Source organism: Pongo pygmaeus, chromosome 13 (assembly GCF_028885625.2).
Source record: "Pongo pygmaeus isolate AG05252 chromosome 13, NHGRI_mPonPyg2-v2.0_pri, whole genome shotgun sequence".
Classification (NCBI taxonomy): Eukaryota; Metazoa; Chordata; class Mammalia; order Primates; family Hominidae; genus Pongo; species Pongo pygmaeus.
Window position 1 is genome coordinate 21,335,288 of NC_072386.2, and position 26,482 is coordinate 21,361,769.

Below are 26,482 nucleotides of genomic sequence, written 5' to 3' on the forward strand. Positions count from 1 at the left end.
GAGAGAATGTAGACAGAATACTGAGAGGGTCCCAAAAGGAAGAGTCCCTGAGCCCCACACCCCAGGCCAAGATAGATTTGCAGGTTTTAAAAGATGCAGCAACTCATGCCTTGTCTGTCAAAACCCAGAGCAGAAACAGCTTCAAGGTGTGTCTGCATAGCCAAGGCCTTAGACAACTTCACAGGTCTCCACACATGGCCCAAAAGTGGCAGAGAGAACCTTAGGACTGAGAGAGTTATGCAAATGGGAACAAGAAATCTCTCTGCATCCCAGATGAACTGTCTGGACCTCTGACTGGGGACCAGATGGAATGATGGAAATCCCGGGGATGGATGAAGTATGGACACTGGTGATCAGTGAGAATGCTCTCCCAACTTCTTGGCATTATGTAAGACTCTGAGTCTTACACATGCTATGCAACTCTATGAACCCAGCTATGACCCTCATGGAAAGAGAAGGGATCCTGAATGGACAAATGATCTTTTCTGGCACTCAGGAAAAATGGGAGCTCAAAACAGAGGTTACATTCTTGTGATATTTCTTGCACACCTGAGACGTGTACCTGCTATTCCAATTTCCTGGGACCTCGGCTTCCTTCTGTGTTGGGTGTGGGCATCAGAAGGAAAGTCTGTCTCACTGATTTAAATCATCTCAGCATACGTATACACACACACACACACACACACACACACACACACACACACACACACACACACACACACACACACACACACACACACACACACACACACACACACACACACACACACACACACACACACACACACACACACACACACACACACACACACACACACACACACCCCCTCTCAGCTACTGCAAACTGGGCTCAATAGGAATTGGGGAATAGGCATTAGAAAGTGTTTAGAAATGAAGGCAGGGCCCAGATGAGTGGGATCAGACTGTGTACAGGGCGTGACAAAAGCCTCTGGCAGTAGCTCCCATCAGCCCTGCTGATTCCCTGAGGGGCCCTCTTTCCCCCCTTCCCCACACCCCTGACCCCAGGGGGAAAAAAGGCAGCACAGAACCATTCTGAACCAATCAATCATTGGAGACACACAGACTCCACCTGTATCAAACAAAGATACTAGCCACCCAGACAGCCCCAGTCCCAGCTCCATCCATCCTGCAATCCCTCCTCAGCAGCACAGCACAGCACAGCACAGCACAGCCTAGACGCTGCCTCTGGGAAGGAAGCCTGAGGCCAGAGTTGCTGAGCCTCTGGGAAAATCTGGAAATTTGGTTTCCCCAAGATAGACTCCACCTCCTCTGGAATGATGCTGTGCTCCTGACAGGGCTTTGTCTCCCTGGGAAGGAATCCATGTCTTGGGAAGGCTCTGCATCCCAGGAAAGGCTCCACACCTGCAGGAGGGACTCCTTGGTCCTGAGGGGCTCTGCGCCTGCATAGGCTCCAGTCCTTAAGAAGGACTCCATGATGCAGGGGGACTCCAGGCCCTCAGGAAGTTCTCCATGTCCTGGGAAGGGCTCCAGTTCCCTGGAAGAGTTCTATGTCCTTGAGAAAGACTCCATGTCCTCAAGAAATACAGCCTGTCTCCTTCTAACAGGGCTCCACGCCCCCAGAAAGAACTCTAGGAAGCATTCATATCCCCTCAGGGCCAGGCCCAAAGCCCCTCTCAGCTGGCACAGATGCTGCTGACAGTGGCCCCTCCTGGGCCCACGAGGCCCAGCTCCTCCTGCTCGTTGATGCATAGCTGGTAACCACAGCCCCGGGCCCGGGCTCCAGACGGGACCCTGTGGTCAGTCTTGGCACGAGGGGGCAGCAGGAAGCCCACACTGCCCGCAATGAGCATATGCCAAATGCTGTGAATGTAGAAGTAGTTGTCCCGGGTCTCCACAAAAGCATAAAGCAGGACAGCACTGCCTGCAATAAGGCTGCCAGGGCACAAGTAGAAAAGCCAGCGGCGCCACGTGGGTGGGTAGCAGTGCCGGCGGCGGACGCTGCGTACTGTCTGGGGGAGACAGAGAAGTGGGGCTCAGGAATGCCAAGCCCTGGAACCCAAGCCAGAGCTGGTCACTCTCAGGTTTCCTCTGAGCCCTGGTTGTGACCTAAAGACACCTGCCAAGACTGGAGCGGACACTGCCAGCAGCAGGTAATGATGACAGAGCCAAGCCCACCTTAAACTGGGGACCAGATACCTGGGGCCCAGCACCCAAGTCCTGCTGGGACCCTCCCCCCACATCCCTCCCCACCCTTACCCAGGCTGTGGCCAAGATCCCCAGGGCGAAGAGACTGGGTCCAAGCAGGTTCCAGAGTCCATGTCGGTCAAGCTGCAGAGCCATGGACAGCAGCATAGCTCCCAGCAAATACAGCACCTAAAGAAAGAGACTCAAGGGCTGGGCTAGGGCCAGGTGACAGGCAGCACTCCAGGGGCTGGGTCAGAATCATGAGAGGCACTTGGAAATGCCCCCAGGGAGAGGTCAGGAGTGGATTTCAAGGAGACTTGGCCATGGTTGTTCCCCAGGGCCCACTCTGCACTGACCTGCTTGACCACGGGCTGTAAACGAGCCATGGCAATGACAGTGACCCACACGGACATTAAGGAGCCCAGGAAATCACAGAACTGCAGCACATCGTAGTCCATGATGCAGAAAACCACGATGCCTGGCTGGTCACAGGCATGATAGAACTGAAGGAAGAAATGACAGGCATTGAGAGAACTTGAGGCAGAGGTCCAGGTCTACAAAACTGGAGGGGGTGGGCCCAGGGGTGGCGTGCTGCTGTCAGAGCAGCAGAGGTGAGAGGTCACAGATGAGAAGATCTGGGAAATGCCTGACTCCCCAAATCCTGAGAAGAATGTGGTAAGGAGGTCCAGTCTGCTACATAACTAATATGTATCTGGCAGCCCTGACCCTGGTCCTGAGCTTCCTCATCTTCCTGCTTCTGGAAGGTGCTGTGGAGAGTGCCCTGCCAGGGGGTTCTGATATCCTCAAGCTGAGGCCAATCCTGTCCCTGTCTCCTCATGCTCACCATGGATCCCACCTATAATCCCCATCCCTGGCCCAAGCTCTGAGCTACCCAGACCCCAAATCTCCCCGCTATGTCCCAGTTTCCCCTGCTAGCTCAGACTCTGAACTGGGCTTCCACCAACTGACCCTCTTCATCCCTTCCCGACAAATGCAGGGAGTGTGTGGCAGGTAAGAAAAAAGACAGTCCCTAAGGCCATGGAGAGAGGCATGGCACTTCACACCATGGGGAAGAACATGGACAGGGGACAGTGTCCACCCATCCTACACTCTGGAGAACATAGTGAAGAGTGGACTATTGAGGAGGTTCAAAGGGGATGCAGGAAACAGAAGTGGAATCGGATCAGACTCAACTGGACATCCTAATTAAGGAACCAAGCAAAGTCTGCCATTAGCTCCCTTGTCTATAGTTCCAACCCATGTCCAGATTGTCTCTCTGGACAACGCCATGGCTTCCAGCACGCTGTGTTCCCTTATTTGTGAAAAAAGTTTTCTAGCATAACTCTTTAGTGGCAGAGATGCCACCAGAAGAACTGGAAAACATACTCCAAAGTCAGTCTCTAGAGACAAAAGATGAAAAAGAAATCGCTAATGTTTCCTTTGACCCTACTGAAGATGTCATCCAGTCATTTAAATTGTAAAAATTACAACTTCAACAGACAAATTTGGAAAGGAAGAAGCTGGGATCTTAGAAAAAGAAAACAAAATGAAGACGAAAACCTGGGATATGAATTGGCATCAGGAAACTTTGGGTTTGATTCCTTTAAATTTTAAGCTGCAAGACTCAAGCTTGCATATCTATCTTCTTTCTTTTCCTCCACTTTGGAGGTAAAGAATTTTGCTCCTGCAAGAAGAGACTGCCTAACAATGAACATGTTTTAAGTGGGTGTTCCAGGCTTTTGAAAGGGCTCGTTATTTTCGGGACATGGTTCCCTCTTCATATACTGTTAAATTGAAAAAATGAGTTCTTACTGGGAAATTTTCAGACTTCTCATGCAGGTCCATATCAACATTAGAATGAATTTTTTTAGGTTGGGTGCAGTGGCTCACGCCTGTTAATCCCAGCACTTTGGGAGGATGAGGTGGGCAGATCACTTGAGCCCAGGAGTTCAAGACCAGCCTGGGTGACATGGTGAAACCCCCATCTCTACAAAACACACAAAAATTAGCTGGGCGTGGTGGCGTGTGCCTATAGTCCCAGCTACTTGGTGGGGAACAGGGAATTGGCGGGGGCGGGGGGCAGAAGGGGCTGAGGTGGGAGGATTGCTTGAGCCCAGGTCAAGACTGCACTGAGCTGTGATCATGCCACTGCACTCCGCCCTGGGTGACAGAACGAGACCCTCAAAAATAAATAAATAAATAAAAATGGTTAAGTAATTAATGTTTGAATACATCTAAGAGACTGGTTTATTTTTCAACTATTTATATGTGCTGATTCATTGGGAGTTAATTTAGTTCCTAAACAAATCAATATATTGGTCTTTTTCTATTTTAGCTATAGGACATTGATTATTCTCTGCCTCCAAGACCAGACATAAGTACTATAGGCCACTAAATTACGCAATACTGTTTTATGACTTGGATTTTATTTTGAAGCACTAATTTTACATCCAGCCTTAACCAAGCACTGGCTCCATATGCTTCACTTTCAAGTATGTAGAAAGAAATACCCAGAAGTTTCTGGGAGAGGGATTTGTACTATATTTCAGACAAAGGAAGATATATATCAGCAGAAAAAAGGCAAAGCTGAATCACTTAACATTGAAGACACATCTAGGGGAATAATTGAGGGCTGACTTTCTCCTAGGAATTTGCACTAAAAGAAGAATAAAGAAAAATGGAGATATTATCTCTAGAGTGGAGAGGATTTGAAGAAATCATTTCACTAATATTTTACGACTGATTATTTTCCAGGTATACTAAAAGGTCAAAGAGATTGTTTAAGGTTGTGAAAAATCCACAGGGGTAGAGTTAAATTAAAATTGTAGTGTGAGGGAATTAGTCCACTAAAAATTGTGGACTAATTTTTAGATTGGCATTCCTTTTGTCAACAGCAATAAAAAGAAGTGACACAGAAAAATCAGGGAATTTAAAAAAAAAATTAGACTACAAACTGACTTCTATTAATATAATTCTAATCTAAGTTGATAACTTTCTCAGCTTTGGACATTATTTATGAAGCAATGTAGGGAAATTATCCTGAAATTTTATTTTTCTGTGGAATTTTACATTTTTGTAACAGTGCATCTAATGCTCCAAAATAGGCTATCCAGGCACTGCAGAATGTGGACTATAAATGCAAACATAGTTAATCCATGCCCAGATTGGAATATAATGGAACTTGCTGTTACTCCCTTATTTCCTGTTTTCTGCTTTCATTTTCTCTTGGAAACAGTTACGGGATTTTGCCAAGGGACACTGAGAATGACCTGGGATGGTCTGAGGGATATAAGGGGTAATGAGAAGGTGGGCTTGTAGCCAGGATGCCAGCAATCAGCAAGGACACCTGCACAGCCCCAGAATGCCAGCTCTGTCTGAGTCTTCTGAGATCTAATTGTAAGGATTCAAGGAGCACTGTGATGGATACACAGTTTGAACAGTACGGGTTCAAGCTACATAATTAAAATGTTTGATATCTTTGTCCTGATGGTTTCTTATATTTGGCTTAGTTGTATTTTCAGATCTCTTGATCGGCTCTTATCTTTTAAGAATTTGGTGAGAACTACTAAACTGAGGCCATGCCTTTTTCTACATACTCCAAGACTTAGGAGAAACTGAAGTCAGGTTAAAAGCATATCAATGCATGCTCACTGCCCTGGTGCAAAGGGAACAATACAGCTCATCTGTTACATGTGAGGGATCTGGAGTCAGGCTCAACCAGATTCTAAGGTAGATACTCACCTTCTACCTCAGGCAAAATATTTAACTTTCCCTTATCTACAAAAAAAGGATGACAAGAATAAAAGCATGTATCAACTATTACAGTACTATTGTGAGGATTAAATTAGCAGTGTCTGAAACAGCACATATTCAGTGTATGTCATTTTGTTGTAATCATTATCTGAATTGTTTGCCTATATACAAAAATCAAATGCTAAGTTTGTGGCCTGTTTTTGTTTTTTCAAAACATATTTTACATCTGTAAACTCCTGAATTATAAACCTACTGTCTGCTCCTATGTCCCATATAAGAATGGATTACTACTCCCAAGTGTAGACTGTCCTGGATTATTTGAAGACAAGGAAGATGACTGTCATCTCCTGTCCTAGTACTGACAACTGCAATTTGACCAGTGGGTCCTTAAATGGACACTGCTACAGAATGAAATAAGTCTAAGAATGGCAAGGAGGGACCACAGAGAACCTGCAGGGAAAACAGAAAACATAGCTTTATGTTCTGGCCCATGGGGAAAAGAACAGGAGTTAGAGCAGGACTTTAGGCAACACCTCAAAGCCAGTAGCTTTTCCTTATTGCCTTATTTAAGAAAATGTGAGATTTTGGCCCGGTGCAGTGGCTCACACCAGTAATCCCAGCACTCTGGGAGGCCAAGGCGGGTGGTTCACGAGGTCAGGAGATCGAGACCAACTTGGCCAACATGGTGAAATCCTGTCTCTACTAAAAATATAAAAATTAGCTAGGTGTGGTGGCGTGCACCTGTAGTCCCAGCTACTCAGGAGGCTGAGGCAGGAGAATCGCTTGAACCTGGGAGGCGGAGGTTGCAGTGAGCTAAGATCGCACCACTGCAATCCAGCCTGGGCGACAGAGCGAGACTCTGTCTCAAAAAAAAAAAAAAAAAAAAGGAAAAGAAAAAGAAAAAAGAAAGAAAGAAAGCGGGAGCTTTTTATGTGGTGCCAGGCACTTGAGGCTCTCCCAGTGCTCCTGCTACAGGGAAGGTCTTTTCAGGCTGACAGCCACTGTATCCAGATAAGGAAGAGCCATGTAGCACTGAACACTCTGGAGCCAATCAGGATGCTTGTGTCAAGTCCAGAGAGTGAATATGCTCTCCCTACATGCTTCAGGCTCCTGACACACTTGGGTGCTCTTACTAATTATGAATCACATTCGATCTGCATGTAGCCGAGAGTGGGCTGGTGGAGCAGCTGTTGCTGGAGGATTTGGTGGGCCACGGTAGAAGGGCATCTGGCAATATGAAGGAGAAACAGTGTCTAACATAAAAATAGAATGAGGCACTGTGGGGGCAGGCCTAAAAAGGGGCCAGTCAAGCAAAACTGGGGTATATGCTTCTCACCCCGCTTAAAGGGCCAAGATCTCTCCCTGCAGCATGGTTGCAGCCTCTTCTTCCTCATCTCTGGATGAATCTCCAGAAGGACCCAGGCCCCTCAGTTTCAGCACATTTGCCTCTGCTTTCTCCCAGATGAGCGGTATGATTTTTCTAATTTAGACATATGTCTGACCTAGTAATGCAGGATGCCAGGAAGGCCTGTCTTGCTTTCTGTGATATCCTTGCTGACAAGGCCTGAGCAGTCTGAAACCATCTAAGAGTTTTTGCATGCTCACATGCATGTCACTTGGTGCCAAGAGCCTAGAGGTGCCTTGAAAAGATTCCCAGATGCGACACTTCAGGGGTAAAAAGTCTACTTGGGGGTTAAGCCACATTAGCAGGCTCACTTCTCTACCTTTCCTTATAGTTTCTGGACGCTTGCTTATAATGAACTTTTCTGATTATGGAGGAGTGAGGAAAACACAGGAAAGAGATTGTGGCGATTCTGCAATGGGAATGGAGGGGTTTTAAACTATATTAATCTTCATCAAAATGCACTCCTTTGAGCTGGGATGTGATATGATACTGCCACTTCCGACAATGCCTCAGGACACAGTTGAGTCTGTAAAGCTTCTCGGGACTCTGAGAGTCAGATTGCCCTATAATCCCCCAATACAGAGATCCCCTCTATCTTTCCAAAGTTCCCATGAGAAATCAAGGTGGCATGGTGACTGAATGGGGACAACATTTCAGACCACAGGAACGAAAGTGCTAACGATGTAGAAGTCCCCAGTGCGACAGAGAAGGGGAGCTCAGAGTAGCTAGCACTCATATCATGAAAGAATGTGGTGAAGATGAAGACACTCTGTGCAGAGGTGTGGGGGAAAGCATAGATTTCCTGCCCCCATACAGAGAACATGGTGACTGTGCAGACACAAATCCATACTTTAGGCCAGTTTCTTGGCCCATGATTTGAGTAAAGGTCCCCGCAGCCCTCAGGGTGGACAGAGTGTGGAACAGCTGGAGGCCCAAACTTACTTTATTAAGTTGCAAACAGTTTTGTTCATTTACTCCAATGTGCCTTACAAAAATGACCATTTTCTATGCATGATAGGTTGGGAAGCACTGCTGTCTCTGTCTGTAAAACACACAGTGAAGGCACAGACATTCCCAAACCCTCGGAGAATGTGGTGGAAATACGGACTGTGACCCACCACCATGCACAAGCACCCAGTGATAAGATGCAGACGCCACCGCATACCGTGGAGAAGAACATGGTGAAGGTGTAGACTGCAGCTTCCAGCACATATCGACTCCGAATGGCCAGGACCACAGGTGGCAGAAACATGAGGTTGCTCAGGCAGAGCAAGAGTGTGGACAGCAGTTGGAATCCATAGGTGAGCGCATCTGCACTGTCGGTGCAGCCCCAGCCTCTCCACCCTGCGGGTGGGGAAGGTACAGAATGGAAGAGAACAGACGGCAGCTATGGGCCTACGCCACAGCTCGAGGAGGGTGGTCTCACCCCGGCTCTGCCAAACCCGTCCCCAATTCAGGCTGCGCACTCCCCTACTCCCGCCGCCTGCCCACAGGCCCAGCAGGTCCACCTCCAGTCCACCGCAGCCCGCTCCCTCGCCAGCCCGCTCACCGGCCTTGCACTCGCAGGCTGCGTACAGATAATTGTGTGTGCGCAGCAGCTTGCATTGGCCGTAGGGCCCGCAGTCGTCCACGCATGGGGACAGGAAGGTGCGCATCCGCACCTCGGCCGTCGCGTTGCGGCACCGCACGAATCTGCGCACAAACTCGCAGTCACCTGGGGCCCCGGGCCACCCCCGCCAAGTCCCGGTCCCAGCCCTGGCCCCGCCCCGCACCGCTCACCGAGGCCCCACCCCACACAGGGAGCGGAGGGCCAGGAACCAGGTCCCCGTCTGCGGAAATGGGATTCGCAGCCTGGCAACCCTGGTGGTGGCACTGACAGAGAGGAGGAAGCCGGCCAGGGACTCTGAAGGGAGAAGGAAGGGGTCAGTGAGAGGCAGGAGGGGTCAGGACCCAAGAACCCTCACCCACCTGCTCCCACTTCCCGGAACCCTAGCCTATCATTTCTCCATTCCATCCCTCCCCACCTTCACCTCTGTCCGCCACCCCCACCCCCACACTGCAGCTTCCTCTCCTCCCCCATTCCTCACCCCACCTTTGGAACAGGTCACTGCTGCATCGCCCAGGCTCAAGGGCACTTCGTGAGTCAAGCATCCAAACACCGTCACGTTTTCCTGGCGCACGGAGCTCTGGGGAGGGCAGGTATGGAGGTGAGGCCGCCACATCCTCCAGCTCCACCCACCGCCACCCTCAGACTCCCACCCCTGTTAACCGACACCTTCCAAGGACAGCCCATTCCTCCCGGCGCTCTCCACGCCAAAGCTGCTCTCTCACCTCCATTCTCAGAACAGAAAAACTGAAAAACAACAGATCCTCCACAGCAGAAATCTTTCAAGGACTGATGAGACGGCAAGGCCCAATTCTGAATCTGTTCTTTGGGCAGAAGTGTTTCAATTCTGTCCAAGCAAGAGAAAACACCCTCTTTTTCAGTCCTATCTAGCTCACTGAGGGGAAGGAGGGCTGTTGCCAGTTACAGAAACTAACTGTGGACAAAGGCAATTGTAAGGTTTTCCATCATCTTCACCTGGACCCCAAGACAGGTGGAGCATGAAGACACTCCAACTCAGGTGAAATGATCCTAGGTACTGAACAGTGGCAACAGAATGCCCAAGAGATTGAATGTAGCAACCTGGCTGGGATTAAAAGAAACCAGATATCCGCAAGAGTATATGTAAGGGGTTGTCTACAAGAATAAAGGTAACAGGATGCCATAAGCTCACCTCATTCAAGGATTTGAGGCAGCTTACATAAAATAGAATACAATAAATGCCTGAGGGAAACTTAAAAATCAGGACAGGAAAATAAAGTCTGTCCCTAATGTAGGCCATATATTTGATACTGACTTCCAAGCAACCAAAGCAAAGGAAGTATCATGAGTTACCAGATTTGCAACTACATAATATAAAAGCTAATCAGAGTCTCTGGAGAATCACAGCATCCAAAGGGGAAGTTCTGAGATAAATTCTCATCAAAGCAGCACTGTGTGTTGTCATGCATCCTGTCCTCAGCCACAAGAGTGAGTTTCATACAACTTCCTTATATAACTTCCTTCAATGCAAGCCCGGGGCAATATGCCAAAGTATTACTCAGTGAAAGTCTTTCTAGGAGGGAGCCAAAGAAAAAAGTATATGCAGTTCTCTGATCCAAATGTCTAGTTCTTGATCCAAGGGGAGAAAAAAAAATAAAAATATTTGGAGGAAATACCTTTCAGAATAAACAGAACAGGCTGAGGTGCTTAGCACGCGTCATAGAATGCAGATGGATGGAATGTAAACAGATGCTCATTAAAGTGAATGGATGGGAATGCAGAGAGGGAAAGGGTGAGGGGCTGCAGGAGGGCTAGGCTTCTATTCTCAGGGTACTGAGGAAGAAAGAACAAGTATGGGCAAGGCTGTCCTCTAATTCAGGGTCTATGGTTTCAAGTTCGAATCAAGATCTCACTGTCATTGCCCAGAGGCATGGCAATAAGCAAACACAAAATACATACAGTCTTAGCTAGAACAAAGAGAGAATTTGATTATGTAAATAAGAAATATCTTCAGGTTGAATAAATGGCTCTAACAGGACCACTAGAAAGTTCTAAGCCATGTCCTATAAAAGACCACATGAAGCCACAGAAAGTGGTCCCTGCCCTCAGGGCTGGAGGATAGTGGAGTTAAAAGGATCCCTGGCTCAGGGAACAGCTAAGCTGAAGATATTCTCTAATGGGCCAACATAGAGCTCTGCCCTCATCTCAGTCTTAACGCTGACAGTAATGACTAAGAAGTACAAAAAGTTGGCTTTGCAAGTGTGTGAATTACACAAAGTGGAGAAGGCCCGAGTTCCAAACCAGTATTAGGCAATACCTCAAGGAGGGACATAAATTCTTCCATTCAGGTTCAAAAATTCACTGCAAAAATACAAGATGCGAATTGGCACCAAAATGTATATGCCCCTTGATTACAACTAGATAAACAAAGTAATTAATGTGGAAAAGAAATGGGAGGACATAAACCAAAAACAGCTGTGGGCCAGGCACAGTGGCTCACACTTGTAATCCCAACATGTTGGGCGGCCGAGGCAGGTGGATCAGTTGAGTCCAGGAGTTTGAGACCAGCCTGGGCAACATGGTGAAACCCAGTCTCTACTAAAAATACAAAAAATTAGCTGGGTGTGGTGGTGCACTCCTGTAATCCCAGCTACTCTGGAGGCTGAGGCACAAGAATCGCTTGAACCCGGGAAGTGGAGGTTGCAGTGAGCCGAGATCACACCCCTACACTCCAGCCTGGGCAACACAGTGAGACTCCGTCTCAAAAAAAAAAAAAAAAGGTTAAACAGTTGTGTTAGGGAGATATTTTCCCCTATTTTCCAAAGTTTTTATGTGATCCTATTAGTCTTATAATAATAAAGTAAATGTATACAACTGGTTTGAAGAAAATACAAAGGAAGTAAAGGAAAAAGACCCAGGGATCTCAGTTCACCACAAGCCCTAGGTGATCCCACAGTGTAATGCAGCTGCTGAAAAAGGCAACTCAATCTCAGGCAGCACAAATGCAAGTCTTGTTACCTGGTACCCTGGTCCGACCATCTCAGATCACTTACTTCAGAGACACAGTGACCACTAGAAGTATGACCAGGTGAGATAGTGAAGGAAGGGGAGAGATCCAAATACCAAGACCCCTAAGACATTGAGGTTCTTCAGCTTTTGGGTGGTTGGAGGTAACATCTGAAGGGCTGTAAAAATAGGACTGGGATGTAATAAATATATCATACTAATGTAAGATATTAATAATAGGGGAAAACGTGAGAGAGTGGGTATATGAGAACTTTGTGCTTTCTGCTCAACCTAAAACTGCTCTAAAAAAAATTAAGTCTATTGCTTTAAAAAAGAACAGGACAGAGATAGATTTACTGGAAATGGCTTCTGGATATGGCTTTTACCCACTGAATCAAAGATGAGTGGGTAAAAAATTCATGGGGACAGATTTTGATGGGATGTCAGGAATGCCTTTGGCAATCAGCGCTATCCAAACACGAACTGTGTGGCCTCAAGAGGTGGTAAACTCCCCATCAAAGGAGATTTGCAAGAAAATATTAAACAACTACCATAGCGAAAGGCCAGTAATGAGCAGGAAGTAAGCCTACAAAACTGGGAAACCCCAGACACTGAGTTGACCTGGTTGACCCACCCATCTGTAGCAGAGTGAATACTCAGGACATGTTTGTTGATCAGAATTGGGCTGAGCCATGATCCCTAATTGTCAAGATGGGTGGGAGCAACCTGGACAGGCTTCCTGGAGGAGGTAAACACCCCAACACCCCTGACACCTTCCCCTTCAAGCTCCCCGGCAGAGCAACCTCCCCACTCTCCATAAAGAGTACCGCATTGAGCTGGAGCTCCAGGCTGAGGACGCCTCCACTGTCCAGCACTGGCAACAGCCTCATGGCGAACACGGCTGGGCGCTCAGGGGGAAGGGCCACACTCGGGCCAAAGAAAATGTAGAAGTGGACAGAGAAGGTGTCCAGCTCGTTGCGCAGAGTCGGGCGCACTGGCCAGCAGTGCTCAGGTGGGGACGTGGTCCCAGGCCCCTCCGCAGGGGTTCCAAGGGATGGCGGCTCTGGGGGCAGTGGCTGGTTGCCCAGTGACTGGGGCATGTTCATGGCAGCTCCAGGGACCAGGGCTCGGAGCAGGCCGGGCTGTGGGCACTCTGTGGGGCAGAGGAAACCAGAGCTTGGGCCTGCAGCCTTTACAGTCTTGAACTTACTCATAAACAGATCTGAGCTAGACAGGATTTCGCAAAGAGTGGGGAAGGATGACAACTAGAATGCGACGTCCCTTGGGAGTGTGGGGCATCCAGGGTCATAGGGGTTTCCTAATGGTGACAGCTAATGCAATACCACACTGGAGGGAACCGAGGTCATCTATCCCTCCCTAAAGGCATTGAAGACGCTATTGAAACAGATACTAAGTATGAGAGGCTGTCTCACTGACTTGCAAGGGCTTTGGCAAGGACAGTGTCCCAGAGGTCCTGGATGTCCCTGCCTACCCCAGGAAACTGAGAGATTAAATCAAAGAAAGTAATGAGGTCCTTTAGTTGTCTCAAGTCAGATGCAAAAAAAAAATTATCTAAAGGCCTTCCAATAACTTGGAGCTCCAAGTGGGATGGCTTCAGGGAGCATGAAGGAGCCTGGGTTGGGGAGGGGAGGTTGTAGGGATGCGGCAGAGGGCCACTGAACACAGCCACCCAAGTCACTTCCCAACCACAGATGTCTGCACAGACTGGGGCAAATGCAGGGGTTCTGACCTTGCAACCGCACACACAGCTGGAAGCGGATGGTCCTACCAGGGCCCCGGGATGATGTTTCCACACGCACGTAGACCCAGTGCCCCCAGGGGGGCAGTGCCAGCTCCAGCTGGCATCCTGAGGCACCTCCACAGGCCACAGAGCTTGAGTTGTGCAGGGGTGGGGCTTTGGGACGCAGACGCAGTGACAGGGGGCAGGCAGATATCCCACGGCCCCCCACACACGCCAGCTGTGCCGAAACCCTGTAAGTGAAGCTGGGCACAAAGACCCTGGGCAGAGGAGAGGTTGGGGGTAAGAAGGCACAAACAGAGGCAAGAGGAACACAGGGCAAGGGAAGCGCTAGGAAGGAGGGGGCATAGGGTGGGAAGAGGCCTGTCCAGGTCTCCCGCTCTGTGCTGGGAGGGAGGGAGGCAGGGATCCCACCCAGGGACCAGGCAGGTAGGCGGAGAAGCCAAGAGAGAACCCTGCAGCCTGTATGAGGCCAGAGAAGAGGGAAAGGACCGGGTGTGGGGAGTCTTTGACTTACTTGTACAGGGCTGAGCGATTGTGTGGGGAGAGGGTTTGCTCTGAGGGCCGGCCAGGAACCAGCACAGCGACATCCAGCAAACGCCGGACAATCAGCTGCGGCTGAAGGAGGTACTGACACTCATCCTGGAGACCCTGGGACAAAAGCAGGGGTGGCAGGAGAGGGAGAGACAGCAGGGGTGTGACTAAACCAAGGCAAACAGAACCTGCTGGGCGGGCTGGGGAGAAATTCCCGCCCTGGCCACCACTCCCAGGCCTCTAACCCAGGTCTCTCTAAACTCTAGGTCCTTCCTGCCTGAGCAGTCATTTCTGGTCATCTCTGTCCCATCTCAGTCTGCAAGGTCTGCTGGGATCCTCAGCACTGGCTGAGGTTTTGGGATTCAAACCCAGGCCCTCCTGACAATCAGGCCTGGCTTGCCCCTTCTCCCAATCTAACCCCTCCCCCTGAGCATTCTGGGCCAGCCCAGCAGCACTGTGATCTCCAACCAGCCCATTCCCTGAGCAGGCTCAGGAACTTAGAATACTGGCTCTTTTAGGCAAAGTGGGGTGGGGTGGAAAGCTCCTTCAAGGCCTCCAGTCCAGCCCCCTCACTCTCCCCACCACCAATCTCAACCTTTAATTTCCTTTAGTCCTCACCCTGCCCTGCTCCCACGTGCTTGTCCAGCCTCTGCTTTCACACTCATTACACCCAGGTAATGAGCGGCCCTACACAGATAATGAGTGCAGGGCCACTCATTACTTCCCAGGGAACCTCCAGACTATAAGCAGCTTGAGAACAGGAACCCTGTCCTATTTGATTTTTGTTCCTCCAGACACAGGGCCTCACATAGAGTGCATACCTCACAGATGAATGTTTGCTGAATTAATCAATCAATAAATGGATCATCCCACCTGAGGGAAGTGCTGACCTTGCTAAAGCCAAATCCTGTCATCTTTGATGCCCCTGCCCCAACTCTGCCTTCAGGGGACCCACTGATCCGTCTGGTCCCTCAGCCTCAGACTGTGTTTCTTCTGCTGCTAAAGGAGATCAACCACGTCTCCCCCAGCTTCTCTTCCGGAGAAAATCCCCAGCTCCTTCTCTGTTGACACCCCCTGGCTCGCACAGCCTCATCACTCTCCAGTGAGCTCAGTCCCATTTGTCGCAGTTCCTCTTCTGCAGCACATGCAGCTATATGAGTCCTACAGACCTCACAGTTAAGGGGAGGTGGGGGCTCCTAATTAGGACATACCTTCAAACTCTGTTCTGGGACAAAACTTCCAGGCCCTGACATCCCACTGAGTTCCATGGCTCAGAACAAGCCAGCCAAGGCACTGACTTCCAGCAAAGCTCCAAAAGGCTGGAAGGTCTGTGCCTTTTGCATCCCCAGTGTCTAGCACACCATCTGGCACATACTAGGTGCTAAAATAGCTGTTAAAGAATGGGTGTCAAAAAGGGGGTCCCTTCAGAGAGCTCCTGAACCAACCTAGATGCTCAGATTTGGTGTCAAACCCTAAAAACCAAAAGACTCTCACAAGTCACTGCACTGACCCCACCTCCTATGGCAAGAATCACCACCACAATAATCTTGTAGTGAATGAGTCCCAAGGGTGGGGGCTCATGCTCCAGTGGTGGCCCATTTCCTTGCTAGACAGTCCAGGGAAGGAACACTTTGCTCCACGTTTTGGAGTTTTACTTGTGTTTGATTCAATGAAAGATCAGTGGACATGACCTGTTTGGTTAAGACGTGCTCCTTCCTTCAACTGTGTAACGTGCACAGCCAGTCCCCCCTCTTCATGCAGAGGGAGTGTTTAGTCAGTGGAGACCAGGGAGGATGCAGGGAACCGTCACCCAGTGATGGGGCCAGAGAAAGAGCACTGGAAGTCAGGTCCTCAAGAGCTGCCAGGGCAGACGCCAGGTGAGAGAGTCCCAACTGAGCCAAGAGGCCAGAAGAACATCAGCAGTTGGGGAGGCCCAGGGCACAGGCAAGGAAGCTCAAGAAACTAGGAGAGGCAAAAGTGAGACGTGGATGGGCTACAGTCTGAAAGATCCTGGAGTCGAAGGCATGGTAGGTAGATTCCTAGAATGTCCTCATATGTATAGGCTGGGTTTCTTCAGAAAGGCCTGAGCGGGGTGGCCAGTGCCAGGCTCTAGGTAGGGCTTGCAGACTGAAGATGCCCAAAGACACTTAGCCTTCTCTGCGCAGAAGAGGCAGAAAGCACTTTGTGCCTCTTCTCTGCCCAGAGGCAGAAAGCACCAATCAGTGTAGAAGCAAACGAGTGCTGGACAGATTTCAGGGGGCAAGGGTGAAAGCAGGAAGACCACTTATGAGGCTACTGTGGTAGCCCTGGAGAAAGCAGAGAAGCTGTGCTAGAAGTGGAAATGAAGAGCTGTAGATGCATTCAGGGCATGCCTCAGAAGTAGCGTCAGTCAACAAGACTTTTTCTTTACAGATTGGTTGTGAGGAATAAGGAGAAAAGAAAAATCAAGGATTTGGGGCATTTAATTTGGGGCTTGAGCAATGAGTGGATGACAGTGCAATTTCCTGAGGAAGATCACAATGACTAGAGAAAGAAGCAGCATGGACTGGGAGTAGTGAAATGGAAATTAAAGAGTTTTATACTTTTAGCTTCACTTTGATTTGATTTTACTAAATACTGTTTGAGACATTTCTTAGACATCCAATTGGAGATGTCAAGTAAGCTGTGGGATATAAAGTCTGAGATTCAAAGAAATTAGGACTGGCTGAATACTCCTGGAAGCATTAACATATAGATGGTATTTTAAACTATTGTGCTGGAACAGCAAGTAGGAGAATAGAAAAGTAGAAAAGGAGTTGTTCCAGGGCCAAGCATTGGGCCACTACAACATGGAGACCAAGCAGAGGAGAGGCCGGGAAAGGAGACAGAGGAGTGGGCAGTGGGAAAACCAGGACAGTTCTGTAAAGTCACACAGGCCAAGAAGGGAAGGTGTTTCAAAAAGGAAAGAGTAATATAGGGAACTAGTTAACAGCTAGTTACTAGTTAACTCTGGGGAGGGGAACTGGAGACTGGAAGAAGGCAAGAGGAAAACTTACTTTCCACTGTATATCTTTTGTACCTTTTGAATGTTGTACCAGGTGCACAGATTGCCTATTCAAAAAATAAATAAAATAATTGAGGAGGAGGAAAAGCAGCTGCACTATTAGCAGATTCTAACCACCTCAGCTGAGATATTGAGTCACGTGTGGTCCTAGTTGGTGGATTCAACAGAATCCTTTCTCCTGTACAGTCGACTTCTTCACTTTCCTTGTAGTTGCTTTCATTATTTTACCTACTTTTTCAAATCTTAGACACAGGAAGAGGAAGGATTAGAAGAGAACCTGCGCTCTAGGCATTTGGGAGTACTTTCCCCTCATGAGCCATTTGGGTGCCAAATGGTATCCACAACCCAAAGGCCAGCCCCTCAGAGCAGACTGGCAACTGGGCACCTTAGAATGAACACACGATCCAAAACAGGAAAGGCAAGGAGATGGAGGCCGGGGACAAGACAGAAGTGGCTGGTAGGAAGAAGGGGACAAAGAAAGGAGGTGAAAAGGCATCATGTGCCAGACTCTGCACTGGAGGCTAGGAATACGTAGTAAATAACACAGACACAGGGTCTGGCAGAAGTGTGGGACTAGAGCTCACGAGGGTGGCCCGGACCAGGTAAGTCACTTCTTTTTTACAACCTTTCAGGGCTCCCTATCACGCTCAGGATACAGTTCAAATGTCAAGGCCCTTCGTGATCTGGCCTCTGCTCACCCCCTACCTTCCTCACCACCCCAACACCAGCCCACACTGAACCACTTCAGTTCCTTCTAAATTTTGGGCCACGCTACTCCCACCACCTGGAATGCCTTTCCCTGCCTTCTGAACCTCAGACCTCACCGCTTAACAGTTTCCAACACCACCTCCACCACACTAGCAAGCTGAGTTAGCCATCTCCCCTTTATCCTCCTAAAACATTTCCTATATCTAACATGCATCCTATTTTTCTCTGTGTCCCCAGCACACAACCCAAGGCCTGGCACAAAGCAGGTACTAAAGGACTAAGGCTAAAGGGAGATCTGAGCTCATCCCCAAAGCTGAGAAGGACCCTAGAAACAGCACTGCCTTCTTATCGCTGGGACTCTTCAGTTCCCACCAAAGGATATCCCTAAACCCACATAAATTCCTGTGTTCAAGCCTCACAGGAAGCATGCCATAGTAGGGGAAGGAAACAAGTTGAGAAGATGGAGGAATGCTCTAGACAATGAACCCACAGGCTGGAATCCTGGAAATTAACCAGGATCTGGAGAGCTGAAGAACCCTTTGAGAACCATGTAAGACTACAGAAGTTAATCTAATTCTTAAAAGGACCAGACACAAGATCCTTTCCCCATCAACCTCTCAAACAGGGCCGACGGAAGCACTACATCTCTCATGGCATCCAGATCCACTGCCACTCGTGGGCACGGTGGGATGGTCCTCTTCTGTCTAGCCTCACCACACACCTGGGGAAGCTCTGACCAGGGTTCCAGTTTGGTACCAAGTTCCCCAGGCCCCACTTCCCATGTCTAGATGCAAATGCACATGTCAGACCTAGTTATTTGCTCACTGCCCAGCTCCCCCTTGGTCTGGGCACTTGAATCACCCTTTAGGGTCTGAGCAGCTTTTCTCTGCACTACTACCATTGTAGCCCATATGGCTACCATTGTCCCAATCTGGTAGCCATAAGCAACCCTGACCACTTCTAACTGGGCCTCAGATCTCACAATCCCAGCCCAGGCCTAGGCCCTAGGTTCCTGCTCACCTAGAAAGGTTTTTGGATAACTAGAGCCAGGCTTCAGGAGGATTTTCCCTGTCCGTTCTTACAAAGTGGGTCAAGGATCAGAGTTGGGATAAGGAACATCCCCGTTGGGATTTTGCCAAAGACCTATGAAGACATTCCTTCTAACAGAAGAACGCTCAGTTCTGATGAGAGTCAAGGCCCACCTAGAACCTAGGGCCCTTCCCAAGCTAGCTCCCAACATGCTGTCCTTCAGCAGGCTCACAGGCCTTGATGGGGAGTTCTCTTGCACATCCACATCACTCTCAGGAAAAATGGCCCTGTCACTGAGGCCTAGAGACACTACCTCAGCCCTACTTCCCATCTCTGGCAATAGCAGTGCCAGCACCCTTGTCCTTATGTGAGTCTCAGCTCATTCAAAGGCACTATTCACCCCATTTCTGAGTGCTAGAGTCCTGTTCTTTAAATCCTCGCTCTGTTCTTGCTCGTTTCTTCACCCTCACCACAGGCACCATGCACATGGCCATCCCACTCTGACAACAGCCAGCACAGTATACCCCTTGCTTCTCCTCCAGTGAACAGGAGTAGGAGACCTGTCTGGCCTAATCCAAGAGAGTGGCAGGAAAACACTGCGGCATTTCCTTCCACTCCAAACCAGAGAGACATCTGACCTTTGAACCTGCCCTTCAGTCTTTAACAACCTCTGTGAAATAAGTGCTTGGGGTGGCTGATATTTGGAGAAAAGTAAGGCAACGGCCAGGATGGACATCAGCTGCCCAAAGCCTCCTTTTAGCAGGTAAGAGCTTTTCTTGCGGTCTTCTGAAGTGTGTAGGAAGCTGTCTGAAATTATGATGCAAGAGGAATGCATTCTCCCAGATGGATTAAATACTGGGCCATGGCCTAAGAGAGTCTTCAGGACTATTGTCAATCAAGATGTAGAATAAAACCAGTCCTGGGTGTGTGCAGCAGATTGGACCAGCCCATAGTTAGCTTCTGTTCACCTTAACACTTGTGCCTTCCACTAGGAAGCGGCACTACTCCCCCGTGCCAGAGCCTCTGACTCCAGATTCTCAACTTTCCCTTCAGCTTACCCGGACCCAGCATGTCCTCCTGGGGCTCCCAAGTTGCCTTCTCCAGATCATGGCCTCTGACCCACTGGGTGACCTGCGAGCCTTTAGCCATGCCCCACCCCAGCCACCCTTGTGCTGCTGCCCACCCTGACACAAGGTTGGCGTGCCAGGGAGCCTGTGGGGGGAATTCAGCAGAGATGGAAGTGCAGTTCTGGACCCCCGAGCCTGGAGAACATCAACCCACCTTGACAGAGATGTGGCCGTGGGCCTGGGGAAGGTGGGCAGCCAAGAACCAGTCCCCAGGTAAGGGGCTGCTGACGTTAAAGATGCCTGAGGTGCGGTTGGGCAGTGTCCAGCTGAGGGTCAGTGAGAAAACCCCAGGCACAGCTGTGTCCCCTGGGAAGTGTGTATGCAGGGGATTGATGACAGGGGGTGCCCCGGACCGGAAATACCTGGGGGACCAGAATTAGGAGAGGAGGAAAGCAGGCAATGGGGTGGGAGGCAGGAAATGAAAGAAAGAAAGAAAGAACTGTCACTCATCACCAGTAGAACAAATAGATTCCCTATACTGACACATTCAACAAAGTGGTTCCAGGTCAGGGTCCACGGGTGAGAGATCAGCTCAAGCACTTGCACAGTCATACAGTAGTCCGGAAGTGGTCATGTGACAGAGGTCATGGCCCTCACTCAGTCACACTTCAATCTGGACGCGGGTTGGGGTCAGGGTCGGGAGGTCAGTTAAAGTCACACTTTAGTCTGAAAAGTGGTCAGGGGTCGGAAGTGGGGTTGGGAAATTAACTCAGACACTCACACAGTCACACTTTGGTCTGGGCAGTGGTCCCCAAAGGTTCCCCCTTGCTCCTTGAAGATGATGAGGTTCCAAACAGCCAGGAATGTGTCCTCAGGAACATGGAAGTGGAAGAGCTCGGTGCTGGCAAAGGAGCGGAAAGGACTCAGCTTGCGGGGTGAGCAGGTGGAGTAATCAGTCAGGAAAAGGCCTCCTGGGAAGCAGGAGAGAGAGAAAGGAGCAGGGCAGGACAGAGGGCATTTCCATTAAGCAACAGGCATGTCAGTCTTCCTCACCAATAGCATCAACTCCACAAATGCTCTCCTCTGAGCCAGGAACTGGGTTTCAGGCTGCAGATCTGAAACCTAGCCATCATCTGGTTTAATCCTTACGCTAATCTTATTTAAAAGAAAAAACAAAACCCTCCTTTTACAGATAAGGAAACTGAGGCTCAAACCTAGACCAAACTGAGGATGCAAACCTAGCTCTCTCTAAATCCAAAACTAAGACCCTTTCTTTGACTTCACAGCTGCCCCCTCACTTAGGAGCCATTTTCTCCACTTACCAAACCTAAAAAAAAAACAGATGTGTGGAAGAGGGGGTGTGTGTGTGTGTGTGTGTGTGTGTGTGTGTGTGTGTGTGTGTGTGTGTGTGTGTGTGTGTGTATTTTGGCATGGGGTCTTAAGCCACTGAGAGGGGGTGTGTGTGTGTGTGTGTGTGTGTGTGTGTGTGTGTGTGTGTGTATTTTGGCATGGGGTCTTAAGCCACTGAGAGGGTGTGTGTGTGTGTGTGTGTGTGTGTGTGTGTGTGTGTGTGTGTGTGTGTGTGTGTGTGTGTGTGTGTGTGTGTGTGTATTTTGGCATGGGGTCTTAAGCCACTGAGCAGGCTGGAACTCCACCTGTGGGGCTTGGGAGTCAGCATGGAACTGTGTAACTTTCTTGTTGATTTTCTTCCCCTTTCTGTTCCCCTGTGGTTAGGAGCAGTAAAAACCCTCAGCAGCCTCACAAGCACTGCCTGTATACTGGCTCAGGGCAGGAGAGGGGAGGGGAAAGTGTGGTACGGCTGCCAGGGGCCTGCCTGGGTGGCAAAAGCAAGGACAGGAGCTGGCAGGCCACCATGAGAGTCCCCAGGAAAGGAGAGTCATCAGGCCTCCCAGGTCAGAATGCACAGCTGGTAGGTGGGGGCCGGGGGAATGTTCCCCTAAAGGGAGGCCCAGTGAGGCAGTGAGTTAGTGACACAGTGGATTTCAAGCCCCTTGGGAATATTCAGAGCAGGCCGAGTTGGGAGGTGGGGAGGAAGTGGTCATCCCTCATTAAAATGCCAAGATACCTGATCATGATTGTCAGGAGCAGAGCCAAGGTGAGCAGAAGTTGTGTCAGCAGCTAGCCAGGCAAGGGACTAGAACAGCTGTCACAGTGGAGGCAACCAGTAGCGGACAGGGGAAGAGGGTCCCAAATGGCAGGCAAGGTTTCTCAAAGTAAACCTCTGGAGAATTTGACTGCTCTGGAGACTTCGGACCAGCCGGAAAAGCAGCCCAAGATGACACCTCCAGGACAGGTGAGAAGGTGGGGAACTCAGCAGCTTCAGGACAGACCCAGGGCTGGGATAAGGACTACTCTGGAGGGGCATTTTCAGCCAAGCAGGAAATACCCTCAGGGCTAACCTAGTCCAATCATCTCCCTCTCTGGAGATGGGAGAGATTAACTCCAAAAATGAGGTGTTTTTGAAATAACAAAGAAAGGGAAGGGGAGGCTGCTGAAGGAGGAACACTGAACCAGAGCAACCCCAGGAGTCACCCCAGAGAGCTGCCCTACATAGGTGGGGGCCATTGGAGGCCATGGTTACACTCAAGGACTAGTCTATCCAGTTCAGACCACATGATCAGTCTCAACTGTCAGGGAGGAAAACCTGTCACCTTGCAAGCTGAGCACTGCCCAGGAACCCAGAGAGGCTACCAGTGCAGCATTCAGAGAGTGATAGAGATGCAGCCGAGAGGGATAAAGGGAAATGGAACCGACTGATGGGGGAGACAGGTTTCCTAGGAACCCTAGCTGTGCTAAGTAGGAGGCAGAAGGCTAAGAGGTGAACAGCCTGGATACTATTGTTAGAAGAAATCAGAACTCTAGTGCACCTTCTGCTGGGGTTAGGGAAGGGCTGATCCTCCTCAAAGCTGGTACCAGGGATGGGTCATCTGATCAACCATTGCTACTGTTAGGAGAAATGTTGCTCAGTCCCTCGGTGCAGACCCTCAGATGAGGGCTAGTGGTGAAAAGCAGTTTAATGACCTTTGGGAAACATGGACAGACAAGCACAAAGATCCTTGTAATTCAAAGGACCACAGTATGGCCTGGAGAACTGGGGAACTAGCTAAGCCATCCCCACAGTGGCCAGGGGCTACAGAGGTCACAGAATAGGCCGGTGACATAAAGGAGTGGGCAGCAGCTGGGAATGCTAGGAGGAACTTGGAAGAAGTTCTGAGGGCAGATGCTTGAGAAAGGGTCCACAGCCCCATTCACTCCAAACTTTGGTTTGCGGTTTGAATAGGGCCTACCAGAGCTGTGTCCAGAGGAAGCATGAGTAAGGCCCTTACCGAGTTCAGATGAACTTATTCCGAGTTCCCCAATATTTCTATGATGAAGCTAGGGTAATTCCGACCATCACCCACCCCATACACACACACACACACACACACACACACACACACACACACACACACACACAAACAGGCTGAGGCTGGCCCTGCTAGTAACAGCACTAGGTAGAATAAAAGCCCATTTTTTTGAATAGCAAGGCATGTGTGGGTCCTCAACTAAGCCCAAGGAAAAGATCCAAGGATCAGGAGTGGGACCACTAGACCCAAGAGATAACTTCCATCCCTGAAATGAAACCAAAGCAACCGATAAGCACTGTGCAGCCCTGTGCCATGATGGTCCTATGACACTGCCAGCCTCTCCTCAGACAAAACCCATCACCACCATTAGGTCACAGAGCACCCTGTACTTTGGTCCAAAATTGCCAAGGCATTCACTATTAACAGCACTAAAGGCAGCCCTGCCTCCATTTGGGCGTATTGGTACTCTTTTCCAACTTCATTACAATTCTCCCCAAAGCACCTGAACCCGCTTCTGGGCAACAGTGTTTTTATCCACAACTTTCAGCTGTATACGCTCTGTGGCTGTCGGTCACCCTGCTCCCCTCGACAGCCCAGTGCTTGCTCAATGGGCGCATGAAGCAGCCATGATGGCAGAGGATGGAAGCTAGGAACTTGGCCCAACAGCATAAACTCCCTCTTACCAAAACTGAAAACCTGACTGGCTACTGCCTCTGCCCAGTGCCCAACTTGCCAGCAGCAGTAATCAACGGAGTGCCTCCACGGCTCCTTCCTTCAAAGGCACTGGCTGGGGGTGGATGGATAACTTATATTCGTTATGGGAGGCACCCAACACTGCCCTCACCCTTGGAACTGCTGAGAAAGGGTCTCCAACCCCATTCACAGCTTCAGTGATCTGTCCATATGAGGAGCAGGCAGAGCTGAAGAGGAATGTACATGGGCCACAACATGTCTCCTCCCCTTCATACCATAACACAGGAGCTCAGAAGATACACTGGCTCACATGCACCCCACACACATGCATGTGTCTACACTCGCCAACACACAAGCATGTACACATGCTGCCAGCCTCCGCATAATCCCTCAGTTACACACATAGACACATAAGTGACCAGACATCTCTGCAGGGGCTGTGACCTTTCACGTGCATTCATCTCCTTAAGTTTGTACACTGAACCAGGCCCCCAGAGCTCACTGATACCCACTCTCCACCCCCCAGCTGCTCTGTTGGCTGTTATTTCCAAAGACTCCATCAGGCACATCTCCATCCTATCTAGAGTGACACCCACCAGAGGTGGCTACGGACTTGGGCCATGAAGGCTACAGTCACTTCATGATGGAGCCATCTTCATGACACATCCCCTAGACCAGGACACCCCCTCCTCCTCCCACATTCCACCCATTAAAAAATTGGACCTCTCTCTCTTCTGTCCAAGTCACTTCCCCACCGGAGGGTGGCCCTTGGCTGACGCCCGGCAAATAAGGAACAGTTTGTGGATAAAGCCCCCTTGTGGGCAGACCGGGGAGAGAAGGGAGGTTATGCTTTGAGCCTTCCCCCACTTGGGTCTATTTTTCTATTAAGTATACATTGCAGTGGATTAAAAAAACACACACACACACTAGTATGAGATAGGAATTAGGAAACCTTTTTTCTAGCCCCAGCACACTGCCATTCACAAGCTATCTGACCTTGGACAAATTGCTCCCTCCCTGAGCCTCAGTTTCCCCATCTGTAAAATAGCCTCCGAGTTTCAGCCCTGCTCTAAAATTTGCCTAGGAATTATTCCTAGGCAAATCAATCTTCTTTGGAACAAGAATCATTACAAGAAGAAAACTCATTATAATGGCAACTAATCCATATTCATCTATTTGCTACATATTATCTTTAAAACTCTTCTTCAGGCCGTTTGAATGCATGCCCAGTATCTCAAAGGTTTAGGCTATATATTCCCACACTGCACTAGGGGCTTCTGGTGTGGTGGGACTGTCTCTCCCCCATCAAACTCTGTGAGCAGGAGCAAAGCCCACAACATTTCCCTGGAAAAGCAAGAGTCAAAGTGGGGTCAGGACAGACACTAGAAAAAATCTTGGAGTCTCTGTCCTAGAAACTATAAGCCACCTGCTGAGCCTCAAACCCAATTAATTACCACTCTTTTGACCCTGCCAATCCCTGTTGGGTAAGACCTCTCTACTCTCTATTTCTCCCACTTGCTCCCCAACGATCTAGTTCCCCAGGTCCCACCTCTCCTGAATCTCTCCAGCCCACCCCTCCCTGCCGGAACCCCACTCCTGCCTCAATCTTCCCTGCTTCTGCACTCACCAGCCCCTGGGCCAAGGACAGAGAACAGCAACAGCAGCAATAGGGCTGGCGGCAGCTGAAACCCAGACTTGAGTATAGGCTGGGAGAGGGGCAGAGTATGAGAGATGGGGGGGACTAGAGGGAGAGACTTGGGTAAACACAGAGATGAGGGCAAAGGCTGAGATAATGAGTTGGGCTGGGCTGGACACTGGGGCTTGAACAAGGGCAGGGAGTGGGATGGAAGAAGGGGCTGTGATGGGGACTGCAGCAAGGGACGGGGTTGAGCCAGGGCCTTAAGCAAACACTGGGAATGGGGTTGGGACAGGGCCTGGGCTGGGATTTGTGACAGGGAGTGGAACGAGGGCCGAGGCCGGGATGGGGGCCAGGCCAGGGGCAGGGACTGGAAAGGGGTCCTGGATGGGGACCCAGGCAGGGGCTGGGGCCGATTTGGGAAGCGGGGCGAGGGCGGGGCTGGGGGCCAAGGCGGGGATTGGGATAGGACGAGGGGCCGGGACAAGGGCTGGGCCATGGCCCGGGGCGGGGGCGGGGCCGGACAGGCCAGCGCGGGGCGCTCGCAGAGCTGACCCGCCGCTCCGCTCCCCACCCCCGGGGGGTAGCCTCTGGTGTCCTCGCGGGCCCAAGGCGGGAGCCGGGGACCTGGGTGGGAGTTCAGGCCTGGACGACTCCGGGCTGCGCTGAACCGGCGACAACCAGGCCCCGCGGCGGCGGCCTCGGTTTGACGTCGGCGTGACGCCCCGCC

General features: G+C 50.1%; 1 protein-coding gene across 7 annotated transcripts; it reads right to left on the bottom strand.

Annotated features, from left to right (window-relative positions):
- Positions 1-1,051: 1,051 nt before the first annotated feature.
- Positions 1,052-26,471, bottom strand: TMEM8B (transmembrane protein 8B). Of its 7 annotated transcripts, XM_054501980.2 has the most exons (14): positions 25,744-25,866; positions 22,944-23,097; positions 20,837-21,026; positions 20,270-20,477; positions 14,192-14,325; positions 13,666-13,934; positions 12,743-13,068; positions 9,417-9,510; positions 9,104-9,227; positions 8,874-9,016; positions 8,490-8,668; positions 2,523-2,669; positions 2,239-2,355; positions 1,052-1,991 (listed from the first exon to the last, which is right to left on the bottom strand). In XM_054501980.2, exons 7-14 carry the CDS (start codon positions 13,019-13,021, stop codon positions 1,656-1,658), a joined length of 1,419 nt encoding a protein of 472 aa, XP_054357955.1. In that variant the 5' UTR covers positions 13,022-13,068; positions 13,666-13,934; positions 14,192-14,325; positions 20,270-20,477; positions 20,837-21,026; positions 22,944-23,097; positions 25,744-25,866; the 3' UTR covers positions 1,052-1,655. The 7 variants fall into 7 exon arrangements, with proteins under 7 accessions (XP_054357955.1, XP_054357951.1, XP_054357952.1 ...); XM_054501976.2 differs by lacking the exon at positions 22,944-23,097 and having other exon boundaries at positions 1,052-1,987; positions 25,744-26,471; XM_054501977.2 differs by lacking the exon at positions 22,944-23,097 and having other exon boundaries at positions 25,744-26,471.
- Between the last annotated feature and the right edge of the window lie 11 nt (positions 26,472-26,482).